Below are 17,084 nucleotides of genomic sequence, written 5' to 3'. Positions count from 1 at the left end.
TAAGAGTTTTATAGTCTTGAATTTTACATTTAGGTCTGTGATCCATTTGGAGTTAATTTTTGTGACAGGTGTAGGGTTTGTGTTCAGATTCATTTTTTTGGTTTTGGATGTATACTTGTTCTAATACCATTTGTTGACCAGACTTTCTCTGCTCCATTATATTGCCTTTGCTCCTTTGTCAACGATCAGTTGACTATATTTATGGGGGTCGTTTCTGGGCTCTTTATTCTGTTCTATTGATCTATTCAACTGTTCTTTCACCAGTACCACACTTAGACATCTTTTTTAAAAGTCACAGTGAAAGTAAGCCTTGGTTTTGGCTGTGGTAGGACCTCCAGGCAGTTTCTTGTCTCTGAGCTTCAGCTCCAGGAGGAGGTTGGAGCTGAACTCTAGGACTTCCTAACATGCTGCTGTTGTGCTTCTCAAACTGCCTGGGGAAGGACTAGTTTTGTTTCGTTTTTTGAACTTCCAGTCTGCTGCAGACTCTTCCTTTTGTAGAATACAATAAAATGACTTACTAGGAAATGATCGTGTGCTTGTATGGTCATAGTACTGTCAAATCACCATACAAGGTTCTAAAGTCTCAGTTTCTGAACTTGCTTTGTCACAGACTGCTAAGTGGACTGCACTTTGGTTATACTGTCCTGCGCAGTGGGTGCAGGTTGGAGAGATGCCTACCTGTCTAGCCAGAGCTTCTTGGGAGAACAGGAGCTCAGCTGGGGCTTGGGAATTGGCTTGTTCCAGGGAATGTGGTTGTCAGGAGGGGCTCTTTCTTATCTCCCATGGGATTAGACCCCTTCATGAGCCCCAGTCTACCCCCGTCCTCTTTTTTCAGCATATTCCTCACATTGACCCCTCCCATTTGAAGGCAGAGGGACAACTTGGGGTGGCAGGGGCCCTGAGAAGGGGCTGTAATAGTTGGCTTGGAGGGCCAAGGTTGGAGCAGGGCCTGCTGCTCTGGATGGGTCTGAACGCCATTTCTCAGGGAAGTAGGGAGAAGGGTGTGAGTGGCTGGTGGTGATATTGGCGTGGACTCTGGAGCATGTCTGAGAGTTCCAACTTTAAAACCCTGAGACCATAAGACCTTAGGACATTCGAATCTTCGAATTGTGGAGTCACGGGCTGTCAGAACTGGAAGGGACTGCAGGGGTCACCTTGTGGTCCAGGCCGAGTTGTTCACATGCTCCTCCTCCCTGGCGCCTGGCCCAGATTGGAGCGACAGGTGTCTGTCCTGCCTTTAGCTTGGAGTCCTTGGGTTGCCACAGTATGGGTGAGTAGAGGTTCTTTGGGTGCCCTTGGCTTACTCCAGGTGCCCCGCTCTGTTTGGAAGTTTCAGACACTGTGTGCTCCGTTTGACTGAGAACAACTCCCAGCCCTTGATGACCAAGCTGCAGTGGCTCTTCGCCTTCCTGGAGCACAGCCAGGTGAGCGCAGGGGCAGTCGGGGGTGCTGGAGAGGAGGCCCAGTCCGACACCTCTCCTTCCCCACGACCTGCCTGCATCTGGCTGTGGGCCCCCACTTTCTGGTGTAAGTTGTTGGGCCCCAGTCCAGGCTGGCATGGGTTCACGGCTAAAGCCCAAGGGGCTGATTCAGCGCCCTTACCGGGCAGGCGAGGGAGTGCCTCCTGAGCCCCTCTGTGCTGTGCTGCTCACATCTCTCCCATCAGTGGTTCAGTCCATTCTATTAGGTGTTGCTTTGTTGGTCTGCTGTCATTTCTGAGCACTCATATTGCCTGCCAGGCACCCTGAGGGCTGTATTTGGTTTCATCACTGTCTCTGCCCTCCTGGAACCTAAAGCCCTTGGCCAGGCAGGCATTATGCCAGGCCCTGTGCGGGGGCACAGAGATGAGTCAGCCGCAGTCCTGCCTTCACGGAGCGCGTAGTCTGGTGGGGAAGAGGAACCTGCAGATAGCAACTGTAGTGCTCGAGCAGAGGGCAAAGCGAGTGTAGTGTGTGTGTTAGGGAGGGAGAGTTGATCACGATGGGGATGGGGGCTGCTGGGAAGACACTGTGGGACAGATGACACTAACAGCACCTGGGACTTGAACTCTACAGCTAAGCTCCTGACAGGGGAGAAGGGTGTTTCAGGCAGAGGGAATGGCAACGAATAAGGGCCTGGAGTGAAATGTGAGGTGTGTCAGGGAAGAGCAGACTCCTGGAGAACTGTCCATCTCCGTGAACCCGATGTCCTGCTTATAGGCTGCATGGCCTTGGTGGGATGAGTCAGGGAAGGGGGAGGACTTTCGTGAGGAGGCTGGAAGTTTGGGGCAGAGAGTCCCCAGGGCCATCCTCAGGCCTAGCATGCTGTGGAGCTGGTTGGTGAGTGGCCCCCGGCTCCTGGCCCTGTCTTTCTCCCTCCTTGGTCCTAGCGGCCTGCCATTTCTCCAGAGAACTTTCTGTCTGCATCCTGGACACCCTGGTTCAGCCCTGGCACCCAGCAGGACTGCTCAGAGTACCTGAAGTACCTGCTGGATCGGTAAGGGAGGCCAGGCCTGGCTCTGCACGGGGGCTCCAGGTCTAGAGAGGGGTGCTCGTGGGAAAGCCCCCTCCCCCTGGGCTGTGTTGTCTCTTCCTGGAAACGGGGGCACAGCCCTGCACTTGTGAAAGGCTTGGAGCAGATGTGTGTCGTGAGTGTGGGGACAGGGGCCGAGTGGGAGGGACGTTTTGGAGATGCTGACATGAACCGAGACTGGGAGGGTAAGTGTGTGTCTGTACACTGTGCTGTGCTTGCCTGAGTGTGCATGTGTGTGTTTTCTCATCAGCTCTCTGGGGGCACATGCACGTCTTTTTGTCGCAGGTTTGTGAGCCTTATGCAGGTAAGTATGTAGCATGTGTGCCTGGCTTATGAGTGCATGTGCACGAATGCCATTTTGTACATGCATATGTATGTTCCCCGTGCCTTCTCCTGCATGCGTGTAAACATGTGGCCAGCTGAGTAAGGTAGATGCACAGGTCAGGCCAGTGCACTGGGGATGGGTCTGTGTGTATGGACGAAGGCCCTTTGCTCCCTGCACCAGGCTGCATGAAGAGGAGAAAACTGGGACGAGGATCTGCCAAAAGCTCAAGCAGTCCAGCTTGCCCTCCCCGCCCGAGGAGCCCCCTAGCCCGAGTTCAACCTCTGTGGAGAAGATGTTTGGAGGCAAGATTGTGACTCGGATATGCTGTCTCCGCTGCCTTAACATCTCCACCAGGGAGGAGGCCTTCACGGACCTCTCTCTCGCCTTTCCCCCGCCTGAGCGCTGCCGCCGCCGCCGCCTGGGCTCAGTGATGCTCCCTGCAGAGGACGTCAGTGCCCAGGACCTCCCTTCGCCATCGCGAGCCCAGGCGCCAAGCAGGGCGGCTCCTCGGAGGCAGAGGAAACACTGCATCACAGGGGACGTTCCCCCCACCGTCCTGAACGTTGAAGACCTGGGCCCCCAGGGCCTCGGGGGGCAGAGCAGTCAGGAGGAGGAGGCAAAGGAGGAGGAAGAGAAGGAGAAGGAGGAGGAGAAGGCGGAGAAGGAGGCCGAGAAAGTGGAGAAGGAGGAGGAGAAGGCGGAGAAGGAGGAGGAGAAAGTGGAGAAGGAGGCCGAGAAGGAGAAGGAGGCCGAGGTGGAGAAGGAGACCGAGAAGGAGAAGGAGGCCGAGAAGGAGAAAGAGGAGGACGGCCTGGGCCCAGGGACCCTCAGAAATGCCTCCACCCCCTCTGGGGAGGGTTCCCGCTCCGTCCTGGACCTGGTCAACTACTTCCTGTCGCCTGAGAGGCTGACGGCAGAGAACCGCTACTACTGCGAGTCGTGCGCCTCCCTGCAGGACGCCGAGAAGGTGGTGGAGCTGAGCCAGGGGCCGCGCTACCTCATCCTGACCCTGCTGCGTTTCTCCTTCGACCTGCGCACCATGCGGCGCCGCAAGATCCTGGACGACGTCTCCATCCCCCTGCTGCTGCGGCTGCCGCTGGCGGGGGGCCGGGGCCAGGCCTACGACCTCTGCAGCGTCGTGGTGCACTCTGGGGTGTCCTCGGAGAGCGGCCACTACTACTGCTACGCCCGCGAGGGTGCTGCCCGCCCAGCCCCGAACCCGGGAGCAGCCGACAGGCCCGAGCCCGACAACCAGTGGTACCTGTTCAACGACACCCGGGTGTCCTTCTCCTCCTTTGAGTCTGTCAGCAACGTCACCTCCTTCTTCCCCAAGGACACCGCCTACGTGCTCTTTTATCGGCAGCGGCCCCGGGAGGGTCCTGAGGCTGAGCCCGGCTCTCCCCGAGCCCGGGCAGAGCCCACCCTCCACAAAGACTTGATGGAAGCCATTTCCAAAGACAACATCCTTTTCCTGCAGGTGAGCAGACCCTGGGGGCAGAGGGGCTTCCCAGCACCCACCGGCTCAGATGCTGACTGCTCCTCTCTTGGAGTCTCTCTCTTCCTTTTACCTTTGATCCATTCAGCTATCAATCAATCACTTAGTGCTGGGGAAAACTGGTGGGCCAGACAGACGTAGCCCCATACTTCAGAGGAACAGACGACATGAGGAATTATCAGTTTTTTATTAAGGTGTCATAAGTGTGCTGGAGGAGGGGCTCTGCGAGTGAGTAGTGGATACGAGCGGATGGGGGGCCGCCCGGCTCAGTGAGCCTCTTCTCTCACTGAGCCTTCGACTCCACTCTGTAGAGTCGAGGGTGGTATCAAAATACTTTGCCGCTGAAACAGCCAGCGCGCGGACCAGCACGAGGAGTGCCGCCACAGACAGCCGGTGTGGTCACGTCAGGACCCCTGGCCAGCAGCACCTGCGTGCTGTGGGGACCCTGGCTCTGCTTTTGCGTTTCTGCCGAGCTGTCCAGGTGGAGGCAGGGCTGGGCCCGTGGGAAGGCGAATCCATGGCTGGCCTCAGTTCAGCAGGAGGAAGAGCTTCCTCGTTGGCAGAGGGTTCCTCGTGCCTTGAGAGGCAGAAGCTGGACAGCCACGTCAGGAAGCCTGCAGAAGGGTCCCTGGGGGTGGTTTATGAGGTGCCCTTTGAAGTCTCTGCACCTCCTGCTTTCTGGTGCCACGTCAGGCCCTTGTCAGCTGTTCACAGTCTAGTTAGTAGAAATGAGTTCCTTTCCTCCAGGGGGCTGGGAGTTTTTATTCGGGGGAGGAGGAAGAATGCTTTGGAAGCCCATCCTCCCACTAAGCTGGAGTGCCTCTAGGCCAGAAGCTGTGGCTCCTCTGTGCCTGGCCCTGGGGACCGGGGCGATGCGCGGAGGGGCTGGGTGGCATTGGGGGCGTGCAGGGAGAACTGAGGCTTCAGAGCCTGACTGACTTTGACGTCTCAGCTTCCGGCCCCATCCCCATCTGTATTTCCAGGAGCAGGAGAAGGAGGCACGGAGCAGGGCGGCCTACATCTCTGCACTCCCCACATCTCCGCACTGGGGGAGGGGCTTTGACGAAGACAAAGATGAGGATGAAGGCCCTCCGGGGGGCTGCAGCCCTGCAGGTGGCAGCGGTGGTGACTTTCACAGACTGGTCTTCTAATGGGAACCCTCATCCCCTGGCCTGCTAAGCACCTGTGAGGGTGCCACAGGCAACCTCAGTGGCGGGGGGTGGGGGGGGGGGCCCAGGTCCCGGGCAGAGGTGCTCGGCCAGGTGGGGTCTGAGGGAGGCTGTGCAGGTCCAGTCCTGAGGGCAGGCCCTTCCGAGGGCCAGAGAGAGATGGAGCGGGGGCTTCTGGGCCCCTGCCCTCAGCCTGAAGGGCACACGGAGACTCACTCAGATAGATACAGAGGTGAGACCCAAGCCCCTTAAACCGGGCCTCAGGCCCCGACACTGGGCTCAGCCCTGTTTAAGACTTACTTACTTACACCCAAGTGTCCTGGTCAGCTTGAAGCAGCTGAGATGGACACTCTCTGGGCCTTGTCCCCCACCCCCTGCAGGCTGCCCCACAGGGCTGAACGTCACAGCGCTGGTGTTTTGCCATCAAGTAGCAGTTCCTTTCCAGCTCCTTTCAGACAATCTTGTTTCTCTGTAGTATACAAAGCAGAGGTGGATCCAAGCCCTAGCATAAAGAAGGCGGCTGTGTGTCACCCATCTGGCCACCTATCTGGTTTCTCTGAGGGGTCTGAGGCAATGTCTGTGGGTGCCTACACTGTTTGTTTGTTTGTACTTTGAGAGGAGTGTAGGTGGGAAGCAGCCTGGCACAGGACCAGAGACTGTCCTCCCGACACCAAGCAACAACGCACAGAGGGGAGGACAGCCTCTTAACCTCTCTCCCGCCTCAGTGCCTGAGATGCCACCATTTGCATCCCCCTTCTGGTTAAGAGAGAGCGAGTCCTCAGTTTACTGCAAGTATGTTTGTTTGTTTGTGTTTCTCACGACGTCTGTCCTGAGGGAAGCTGGCTGGCTCAGTGCCTCAGCCGTTGGCCATCACCATGGGGGCGGTCTGGTGAGGAGCAGATATTGACCTCATTGTGCCCTGACACTGCTGTACCCCTTCTAAGTAACTGGAGAGAAGAGAACCAGGGTCTCAAACAGGAATAAAAATAATAGGTTCTCTGAAGCCTTTAAAGCCGTCGTTCATTCCCACCTCAGTCACTGGCTGTGAGGTCGGCTCTACCCTTGGTTTCTTGCTGTGTCTGGACAGGAAGGAGGGGACGCCCCCTGCCCTGTTGACTTGTGTGCTGCCCCAGGGGAGGCAAGCGTGCCCTACACTGAAGTGCTGTGTAAATCAACAGTGAGGACTGGGGGCAGGGATGTGCCCAGATAGATGATAGGGGTGGAGGGGTGGGTGCACAGGCTGGGGGCCGCCCTAACAGGATACTGTTAAGGGACTGATCTGTCAGGTGGTGCTGGAGCTCCTCCAGACCCCAGGAACTCTGGGCTGCCCAGAGATTCTTGCTGCTGCTGCTGCTACTGCTACCACATTCCTCCCTTCTTACCTCTGAGAACCTGGGGTGGGCTGGGCTGGGCTGGGCTCAGGCCAGGAGGAAAGTAGGCGGCAGCCCTCAGGTTCCAGCCATCTTGGAGCTTGGGACTGCAGGGGCCTGGCCGGGGGCTTCAAGGGCTGCAGATGGAGGAGTTTTGAGTTTTGGCCCAAAAGCCATAGACCTTGAGACCTCAGGGACCAGGGAAAGTGGGCCGACAGTCGTCTGTCTGTCTGTCAGAGACAGAGTCATGCTCAGAATTCATCTCTTTGGTCCGTTGAGCCTCCTAAGAAAGATGAATTGGCAGATGTTACTACAATTTCCATCTCATGCACCAGGAATACAAATTCCGAGGTAAGGAAGACTCACGAGCGTTCTCAGCCAAGAAAAGGTACCCAGTTCTCTCCTGTTCAAATGGAAGTGGAGCAGACTGGCACAGTGCTGTCCTGGGACTGTGAGAGGAAGGCTTATCTCGTTGAGGACAGGCGTCATGTGCAAGCCTACAGCCGGCAGCCCCGAGCCGGGATCCAAGTGTGTGTGGATTCCATCCCCCAGCCCCTCCGGACGAGACAGACTCAGAAGCCCTCCTGGTTGCGTCTAATGGACTTTATTGTTGTCCAGACCCAACACCATAGTAAAAAGGGACCTGCAAGCTCCAGGCCTGTACCATGTGTCACCACAGCAAAAACAGGACCCATGTGAACACGTTCCCACCCCTCCCCAGACCTACTCACAGGATAAATACGTGTTACAAATTTTTTTTTTAAAAAGAAAACAACAGAATAAATTAATAACTTAAGTGATTAGGCACCAACAGTGATTTGAAAAATTAAATGTCAATTTTTTTTAAATGGTAAGAGGGCCAGAAACCTAAGACTGGGCTTCTTCTAGCCCATTTTCTCTTCCCGACAAAGCAACGATTCTGTGGGAAATGATTCTAAATTTCAAGACACATGTAACCAACGAACACATAAGAACACACACCACCAAATATCACATGACAGCCTGAATCTCCAGGGGGACCCCTCATCAGGCAGCCCACCTGGCCCCAAAGAGCCTGGTGCGTTCCGGAAGGAGGGGGCTTTAGAGCTCATGCGCTCAGCCTCCTGCCCCCACGTTTTGCAGAAGGGCCAGAGAGGGGGAAGTTCGTGCCAGTTTCCCTCCTGCCCGGCACTCTGTTTCCAGAGCCCTGTCACAGGGGTGTGGGTCAGCCGCAGCTTGGGGCTGAGGCCTTAGCCCTGTGGCAGGTAAATCCCTTGAGAACAGCTGTGCTTCTGTCCTAGGAATGGGACATATTTGAACGGTTTCGAATGTAGACGTTACTGAAATCAGTCTAGGGAGGGGACTGGGTTAACTGGCCAATGCTCTGGGTGCCGCCTATCCCTGGCGATCCAGACCCACGAGAGAGAGAGAGAGAGAGAAATTACAGAGCAGAGAGTAGCCACAGAAGAGGCCTCAGGGCCCTTCTTCACCAAGGTGGGAAGGGGAGACAGCTCCATACCACTCCTTGCAGAGGTGGAGCTGGAAGGGGGCAAAACAGCTTCTTCTCTGAGGAGCCCCAGGCAGGACGAGGCCTGTGTGGGCTATGCTGGCTGACAAGGCATCCTGGGGTCTCAGTCCTTGCCAGGCCACCAGGAGAGGTGGATTGTGACCCACTGAAGGCCAAAGGACCAGTTTTTTACACTGACCAGACGGGAATATTAGATACCTGGTACTTGGGGCTTTTGAGCCAGTCTCTGCTTTCAACAGGCCAATTTCCTCTTCTCTTGTACTTCCTCCCGTCTCTACTCTTGCCTCCACCTGAAGGGTTTGGGGGTTATAGGAACCAAGAACTGGAGGGAGGCCTCCTTGGTGGTTAGATTTGAACACCTCAGTCTCTCAAGACTCCACCCAGTTTCATTCACAACATGGCACATTCAGAAAATGCTGACATTATTAGGGCACCCGGCGATCAATAGGGGAGGATGCTGGGAACTGAGGGTACCAATACCTGGGCCCACCTGTAGCCTATGGGGGCACAGGGGTGGCGCCATTCAAAGCTCTGCCACATGAGACCCTTTGCAGAGGGCCTTAAAGGGACACAGGGCTGGGCAGAGTGAACCACCAAACCCTGCCCAGGGCAGGCCACTGCCACCACCATTACCATTTCACCTGTGGGAACACCGAGACATAGCCTCACTGCTTCTGAGAGGCTGGGCCCATACTCCCAAAGGTCTTCTGTTCCCAAAGCACAAGGTTCTCTAAGTCTCTCTGTCCATCTTCCTCCACCGGATCCCAGCCTTGCCCTCCTTCCCTCTAAAAATCTGACCCTTCTTCCTCTAAGGCCCCTGTCAGGCACCCCCTTTTCCTAGAAACCAGCTTCCCTGATCTCCACCCCCTCCCCACTCCTGCCCCCAGCACCAACCTCCTAGAGAAGGAGCCTCGATTTCTCTGCACATTATCAGCATTTTAAGTGTCTCTCATGGCCATTACCAATGTGTCCTTGTCTTTTTTCTCATCGACTGTGACCTTCTCAAATACAAAGTCTGATTAATTCCTGTGTTCTCAGTGCCTAGCCCAGACCTGGCCATAGCAGCCACTAATGAATGCTTATTGAATTGATATGACTAATACTAGGAGGAAAGGGGCTACTGTTGACAAAATTTCTCCCGGGATGGAGTAAGGTCAGGCCGCAGGCCTGGGGTGTGCGTGTTTACACAGGCTCACAGGAGCAGACAGGTAAGCGGTAGCCACCTCCCTTAAATGGGGGTTGGGGGGGTCTTTTTTTTTTTTTTTTTTTGAGGAAGAAGGTCTGTTCACCCCAGGGTAGAATGAAACATTTGGTCTGCCCACGTTGCCTCTGAAACTCTTAAAAATTTGGCCAAGAACTTTAACATAAAAGAGCCCCACTCCCCAGACTTAGGAGAAAAGAGCCTGGCGTGATGCCCTTCCTCCTGTCCCTGGCAAAGGTGGGCAGAGGGTGATGCTGATCTGGTGGCCTTTTAAGCCATGGGAGGAGAGGCCTGCCCTCTCCTGTCCCTGTAGCTAGGCACCTGGGATTCGACAGGGCAACAGAGGGTGACGTGAGCTGAGAACACACTCTGGCCTGTCACCAGGCCACACCTGTACCTTCCTTGGGACCTGACACAAAACTCAGCCAAAGGGCACAAACTGCCGGCCACTCCCCCGCGTCGTCCACTAGGCTGTCTTCCGCCCTGCTTGCACCTTTGCCCTGCTCTGCCCGCCACCCATCAGTCCTGGGAGCTGCCCTTGCCTGCGGCCATGCACATCGCTCCCCTGACCACCACACCGCTCCTCACGTTCTGCTCTACCCTGCATCTCCACGGCACTGCCCGGGGCTCGCCACCAGGCCCTCCGGATGTACTCAACCACTACCTGCGCCTCCCCCGCCCCCAGCCTTCGCCCCTGCCTCTCAGCCCATCGGTTACCAGCGCCTCCCCTGCCGCACTGCCCATCTTGCAGAAGCTCACTTGCTGCAGCGTCTCCGCTCCCGCCCTGCGTCTCCGCCCAGGCTGTCCCGGGGTGGCCCCTCAGTCGTCCCACCCTACGCACCTTCCCACAGCTCCGCCGGCTCACCCCCCCCCCGGCCCCGCCCACCACGTCAGCGCTCCCACCCCACGTGCCGCACCGCCCAGCACAGTGCAAGCCTCGTGGGCGCGGTGCTCTTGGCTGGGTGGGGTCTCGGGGAAGAGGACTACGCTCTGCCCCAGAGCGGCAGAGCCGGGCCTGTGGCTCCACAGTCCCGGAGGCCTGGCCCTGCAGTGTCTTCGTCACCCCGTCTCCTGCTCCTTGTTCTGGGTTGCTCCTCCTCCTCAGTCTTCCCCTCCTGCTGTCCTCATCCTTCTGCCTCTCCCACCCGGCAACAGCTGCACTGCCACTTGGCCTGAAAATGGGGGACCACCGCAGGTATCCGCTGCCCTTCTGCATCTGGGGGTCTAACTCCTTTGTCCCTCAAGACCACCTCTGACCTTCCTCCTCGACTCCTTCATCTTTTGGTGGCCTTGCCTCCCCCCTGCCAAGACAGACAGGGCTGAAGAAGTCTGTATCCACTCTGGTCCGCTGGTCCTTGGCTCCCTGGGTCAGCGAGACGACTTGGCTTCTTCCGGGACTGGGGGAGAGGTAGCCCAGTAGCGGGAGGGACAGGGGCTGAGAGCTGTGCCCAAAGGTGAGGTGTGGACTCTGGCTCAGAGCCCCAGCCCCTCCCTCCACACGTCTGGTAGGTATTCGGGTCTAAAGGGCGGTAGGAGGCTGAAGGATGCTTTTTGGCAATAGCTCTAACTAAGGTGGGTAGAGGCATGGCCATTGCTGATAAAAATCAAGGTGGGCCCCGAGTGAGCCGAGGAAGCGCCTCGATCAGGCCCTCACCTCCCAGGGGAAGGGGTCAGGGTCCCTGATGTCAAGTGCTTTGAAGGCCAGAGTGGCAGAATAGAGAGGGGGGGGGGCAGGAGGGCGCGCTGGAGAGGAGAAGGGGGAGACAGACGGGGAGGCGTCGGCGCTGGAGACGCCGCCTCCTGGCCCCTCCCTGGGGCGGCGGCCCGCGTGTCACAGCTTGGCCCCCTTGGAAGGCTCCGAGGACTGCCGCACGTCTGTCCACTCCTGCATGGTGTTCTGCAGGGCCTGGGTCTTCTCCTTGTCCACCTGAACGTAGTCTACCTTCTCGTCGGAAGTGACAGATGACGTGGATGGCTGGGGGACAGAGCGGGGAAGTGAAGTGGCTGTGAGTTATCAGTAACGCGGGGAGCCGGCGGGTGGCGCTTCCTGAGTCGTTTCCCGGGAGAGGAGGTGGGGCTCTACCTGCCTCTCTGACCTGCCTTTTCTTTCTGAAAGTGGCCTGTAAGGCCTGAACTCCAAACTGCACCATCCCTCCTGTTTGGTGCAACAGCCCCTGCCTGCCGTCCTGATGTCCCAGCTCCTGGGGGGACCCAGGCCCTTCCTTGGCCTGATGGATGGCTCCAGGCTTTCACCTGCGCCTCCACCCACCTCCCTGTGGCCACTTGTCCAGGGGAAGGACTGTGCCAGGTGCCAACAAGCACCAGCCACAAGGCTTTGTGTGTGGCTCGCGGTGAGCACGCACAGCCGCCCTGTGTGGGACGCTGTGCCGGGGCTGCTGTCTGGACTGGGCAGCTAAGTGTGCTTCCTGAGGGGGCCTTTCCCAGGCCCGGAAGCCCTTCTGCAGGCTGCCCCTGCACAGCGAGTTCTCAAAGAAGAACTCAGGACCAGGACACAGGATCCCCGAGTCTCGGCTCTGTCGTGGATCACACGTGACCTCGAGCAGCTCGTGTCTCCCGTGTGCATTCGTTTGCCCATCTGCACGACAAGGGGGGGGTGGGCTGACGGATGCGGTCCTACGGGCTCAGGGTACCTGTGTGCTGAGAGTGAGGGCACGTGAGCCCCCGGAGACCCAGACTACAGCACGGCCCAGTCGCAGGAGCAGAGGGTCGCTGGCCAGCGCTGAAGGCACCCCTCCCCCAGGGCCTCCAAAGCCCGGACTGACGCCCACCCACCCGCCCACCCGCCCCAGGCACCTTGCGGTGGGGGCTTGGGGAGCTTGGCTGGAAGTCCAGGGCCAGATAATCCACGCTGCCAGTGCTCTTCTTAGGGGCCGGACTGTTGGTGCCACTGGGGATGGGAGATGCAGACACTGGGTTTTGCTGTCACAAAGGAGGGAAAAACCGTTAGTTAGTTTAGGAAACAGATTAACCCACCACCGGGAAAAAAACACCTCTGGGAGTAAGAGCAACTAGCTAGCTCAGTGAGTGCCGACTCTGTACCCTGCACTGCGCCGGGGACTTCTCACGTTCTTGTCTAAACCCTCACAACAATCCTGTGATGTAGGTATTATTACTGTTCTCATTTTTTAAAACAAAGATAAAACTCTGGTTCAGAGAAGTAAAGGAACTTGCCCATGGCTGCACAGCCGGCGAGCAGGGATGACTACCCCGCTGTGCCACGCTGCCTCCTTCCAGGGCATCAGGCCGCGTCTCACCTGCGATCTCCCTGACAGACCAGCCCCCGCTTGCTGGCCCCAAGAAGGGAGCACGTGTCCTTCACGCACTGGACCCTGGAAAGGTTTCTGTTGCACCAGATCTGCTTCTCTGGGGCTCCCACCCACGGCCCGGAGTGGGGTCGTCACACCCAGCAGCCTGTCCCTCCAGCCCCAGCGCCTCAGGGGTCTCAACGGAGGGGCCTCGTCCCCAGGCGGCACAAAGCCCCAGTCTCTCAGCAGCTCTCAGAGGACACGCTCCACGGTCCCGTCTCATCCAGACATCAAGACCAACTTGTCTGGCACTTTCCTGAAGATGCCTTCTAATGAGAAATGCAATAAATAGTCCTATGCTCTGCTTTTTTTGGCTGCTTTATTGATTGGTAGATTTGTTCTATTTATGCAGCAACTACCAGGTGCTGGGCAGCTACTCCCTTTGCACTGGGAATCTCAGGGGGCAGAACCCTGCGTTTATTCCCTCTGTGAGGGCCTTCACCACACTGAGTCATGCACACGTGTGTTTCCCCACCGCTAAGTGGGGTAACACACACTCAATAGACACTTACACTCCCATACCTCCTCATGGTCATGGCAACAACGGGATAAGGAAATGAAGAGATCTTTTAGTTTTGAAAGATTTTAACAGGATAGACCAAGGAAGTTAATTATGAAGGCCGCCCTAGTTCTTCTCTACAGGCCCCTGATGACTATTCTGAAACACCATCTAACCACTTGGCCTGCTAACTCTTCTGGGGCTCCCTCCTGCCCCAGGACAAGTGCAGACTTCCCAAGACAGCATTTGGGGTCCTTCATGATCTGACTCCAGTTTAACCTCCCCGCCTGCCCACTCCACCTTCACCCAGAGTTAATGACCATCATTCTCCGTGTTCCTGTCTGCACGGCCACCTCCACCGCGGCGCCTCCCCTTTCCCTAGTCCGGTGTGATCGCCCATCCTGCGGGTGCGTCCCTGCGGCACCGCCTCTCCAGGGACACCGACCGTGCCACCTGTGTTACAGTCGTGAGAGAGGCAGGCCTCCTCTGCCCCTTAAGAGAGCAGCCTCCTTGAGGGCAGGGACCACGTCTTCCTTGCCTCTGACGATGACCCCACAGTGCTCGACACGTATGTGCTCAAGACGGATTTGCAGCAGCAAACTAAATCACGAATAATGTGGGTGCCCTGAGGTCGGGGTGAATTAGCAAGCTGGGAAGTGGGGAAGTGAGAGGTGGGTTCCAGGGGACCCCAGAGGACTCACCATAGGGACGTAGTTCTCTTCGCTGTCCCCCGAGTCCGTGCTGGTGATGCTCTGTGTGGAGATGGGGCGGCAGTACTGGGAGGACCCCGGGTTGAAGGAGTGGCTGTGGCGAGAAGACAGGGAGTAAACCCTGGGGCACATCCAGCCTCCCGCTGGGCCCTGGCCCTCACACCCCCACAGACCTCTGCCCTCCATTATCAGACTAAGATCTGATAACAGAGCGGGGACAATTTTTCTCCCTTCACAGAAGAAGAAAACCAAGCCCTGAGCTACCAACAGCCATCAGCAGCAGCATGCAGCTTTCCTGGCACACAACCTAGTGACCCATTCCATTCACCAACCTGATGGCCCTGTTCCAAGTTCCCGTGTCCAAAAACAGACACTTACATGGCCCTGGACCAAGACTTGGTGATGGGTGACTTGAAGGGGAGCTCATCGATGACGGTATTGTTTCTCAGGTCAAGTGGTGTTGGCTTTGCTGCGGCAGGAACAAAAAGTCGAGTCATCAGCCAATGATGATAATGCCACACATACAAACACTTACACGTGACACACAAGTGCATTTATGAATCATTCCTATTCATCCCAGTTGTTCAGGGGGAGACTGAAGCTCTCAGCAAGGTTACACAATCTCTGCCCATGTTGACAGGCCCTGAAGTCATGTCTTCAGATTCCAAATTTTGTATTCTTCACACCGTACCTACGGTAATCATACTTTCAGAACCTAAAGTGGGGACACAGGGTGTGACAACAGACTGTTTTCCCTGGATTTGTGACTGCATATGAAAACAAGAGATGACATTTGAAACATCATAGAGAAGGCCACCATGACTGCCCCCTGCCCACCAGGACCGTGGAGCCTTCAGTGGAGGAAGGTGAACGTCACAAGGTCCCAAAGGCTTCAATCCAAATGCTGAGGTCTGCATTCTCTGTTGGCCAGCCCAAAGGGGGCTTATGTCTGCCCAGTGACTCTACTTCTCCCTTTGAATCCCTGCCACTGATCCAAGCCTGCAGAATGAGGTCGAGGCAGACCTGACACTTGAACTGCAGCACTTCTTCCTGCTCTAAATGCAGAGGGCACAGAGCTAACTTTACTGAACACCTGCCATGCACTAGAGTCAATGTCCTAGATGCTTTCCTTCTAACCAAACCCGGAAGGCAGGCATGACTATCCCCACTTCACAGATAAGAAAACTGAGGCTCAGAGAATTTACATGGTCTACTCGAAGTCACACACCTAGGAAGTGCTGGGTAAGGATTCCAACCCACATCTACCTGGTTTGAAAGCTCAATCCTTTCTATTATAGCATAGTGTATCTTTTCATGGACTGCTCTGTCAGTTCTACCTTGCCCAGCCCCAGAGCTAACACAAATACCTCATCCTTGAATTACATCTCATGCATTATGAAGCACTTTTAGATATATTATCTATGTCCTTCAATGTCTCTGGGAGGTACGCTTTACACTTCCCATTTCACAGATGAGAAATAAGGGTCAGAGACATAGAATGATTTGTTTATAATCACATGTTAGCAGGTGGCAGAGCGGGCACCTCAATCCATCCTGTCCTTCTGATTCCTGCACTCTTTCTGCTCATCAAGGCTCCTCAAGAGCCAGTCCCTAGGGTGCCAGACCACTGGGATGAATTTGGTGTGTGTGTGTGTGTGTGTGTGTTTGGGTTGGTTCAGGTCCCAGAGGCTGTCACTTCCTTGCAAGAAAAGTTTAGGATCCACCTGATCCCTAAATGAATGCAAACAGTCCCTGAACATTGCCCAGAGATGGAACGAGGAAACAGTGGACTTACCTTTCCGGTCAGGTTTGAGGTTGCGGTTGACAGGGGGTGGCTGGATCTCACTCCCTCGGCTGGAGCCTCGGTGCATAGGAAGGGCGGAGGTGGGGTAGCCAAGCGGGTCAAAGTGATGGGGCCCTGGGCTCATGGGGATGTAGACACTCTGGGAATTATCACCTGCTCGCTCCAAAGCCAGTAGGGTGGAGGAGCCTGGATTCATGGGCACGTAGTTGTCTTCGGAATTGGTGCTATCCGATCGGCCCACAACTGTTTTCCCTGGCTAGGAGTGAAAAGAAATACTGCTGTTACTAGTGACAGGAAACAAGAAGGGGTGAGAATTTGTACACAAGGCAAGAAAAGACTGAGTTGGGTGTACTGTGAAGCTATAAGGCAGACCCTGGGACAAACAAATAAGCAAGCAGAGGAGGAGACAGGAAGAAATGAGGTCTGACCCTGGGTAAAACAAATAAGAAGGCAGAGGAGGAGACAGGAAGAAATGAGGTCTGTGGGTCTCTTCTAGCTTCCATGATCCCTTGGAGCTTACTTATAACTTGTGATAGATCTTTAGTATAAAATATCCACGAGGCATTCTGAATGCCTGACCAAGCAGAGCTCTGGTTCAGGACCCTCCCTCTTCCTCAAGTCCGGACTCATCACTGGCAGGTCAGCACCTGCCACGGGCAGGGCAAGGAGCCCAAGAGAAGCCTCGGTCCTGGCAGGTGAGGCCTGGCTCAGGTGTGCTTCCCCAGCCCAGCTTTCAGTGTGGCCGCCAGGCTGCAGTCAGAGCTGCCACAGGGCTGCACAATGCGGCCACCCTGGCCACAGCCTTCCTTTAACTCCTGCCTTGTCTTTCCAGACATACAGCTAAGCTGCTTTTGCTTCAGTTACCTGATTTCACAGTCTTTCCAGTGGGCCTGAAGCCAGGCCCTGGTCAGCTTAGCTGGGCCTGACACCTTGGAGAACTGTCGTCAGCCCCCTCCTCAGGGCAGCCTGGGATCCTGCACTCAAACCATAATTCTGCCACTGAGCCTGACTCTGAGCACCACCCCTGCCTGGAGTCTCCTCCCCCAGGTGAGACCTCACGGTAGGGATGCTGCCTTAGGGCCCCCATCCCAGCGCCTGGGTCCTCTACATTCTGGACCCTTCCTGCTTACCCACAGTGACGAGCCTTATCGGCTAGTGCACGTTAAG

The 17,084-nt window shown here is 56.2% G+C and overlaps 2 protein-coding genes across 5 annotated transcripts in view; one reads left to right on the top strand and one right to left on the bottom strand.

Moving 5' to 3' along the window:
• Nucleotides 1-6,503, top strand: part of USP35 (ubiquitin specific peptidase 35) — a 73,606-nt gene extending 67,103 nt beyond the window's left edge. For both annotated transcript variants that reach the window (XM_036859538.1, XM_036859537.1), the window contains exons 8-11: nucleotides 1,331-1,424; nucleotides 2,369-2,475; nucleotides 3,017-4,313; nucleotides 5,315-6,503. In XM_036859538.1, the coding sequence (XP_036715433.1) occupies nucleotides 1,331-1,424; nucleotides 2,369-2,475; nucleotides 3,017-4,313; nucleotides 5,315-5,482 (1,666 nt within the window). In that variant the 3' untranslated portion in view covers nucleotides 5,483-6,503. The remainder of the gene's footprint in view (nucleotides 1-1,330; nucleotides 1,425-2,368; nucleotides 2,476-3,016; nucleotides 4,314-5,314) is intronic.
• Nucleotides 6,504-8,048: 1,545 nt separating this feature from the next.
• The window catches only part of GAB2 (GRB2 associated binding protein 2), a 175,256-nt gene continuing 166,220 nt past the window's right edge, over nucleotides 8,049-17,084 (bottom strand). For all 3 annotated transcript variants that reach the window (XM_036859539.1, XM_036859541.1, XM_036859542.1), the window contains exons 6-10: nucleotides 15,909-16,173; nucleotides 14,492-14,582; nucleotides 14,105-14,207; nucleotides 12,393-12,518; nucleotides 8,049-11,553 (exon numbers count right to left, since the gene is read on the bottom strand). In XM_036859539.1, the coding sequence (XP_036715434.1) occupies nucleotides 11,410-11,553; nucleotides 12,393-12,518; nucleotides 14,105-14,207; nucleotides 14,492-14,582; nucleotides 15,909-16,173 (729 nt within the window). In that variant the 3' untranslated portion in view covers nucleotides 8,049-11,409. The remainder of the gene's footprint in view (nucleotides 11,554-12,392; nucleotides 12,519-14,104; nucleotides 14,208-14,491; nucleotides 14,583-15,908; nucleotides 16,174-17,084) is intronic.

This window comes from Balaenoptera musculus, chromosome 8, assembly GCF_009873245.2.
Source record: "Balaenoptera musculus isolate JJ_BM4_2016_0621 chromosome 8, mBalMus1.pri.v3, whole genome shotgun sequence".
Classification (NCBI taxonomy): Eukaryota; Metazoa; Chordata; class Mammalia; order Artiodactyla; family Balaenopteridae; genus Balaenoptera; species Balaenoptera musculus.
The sequence above is the reverse complement of the archived record's forward strand: the minus strand, read 5'-3'. Positions and strand labels throughout refer to the sequence as shown.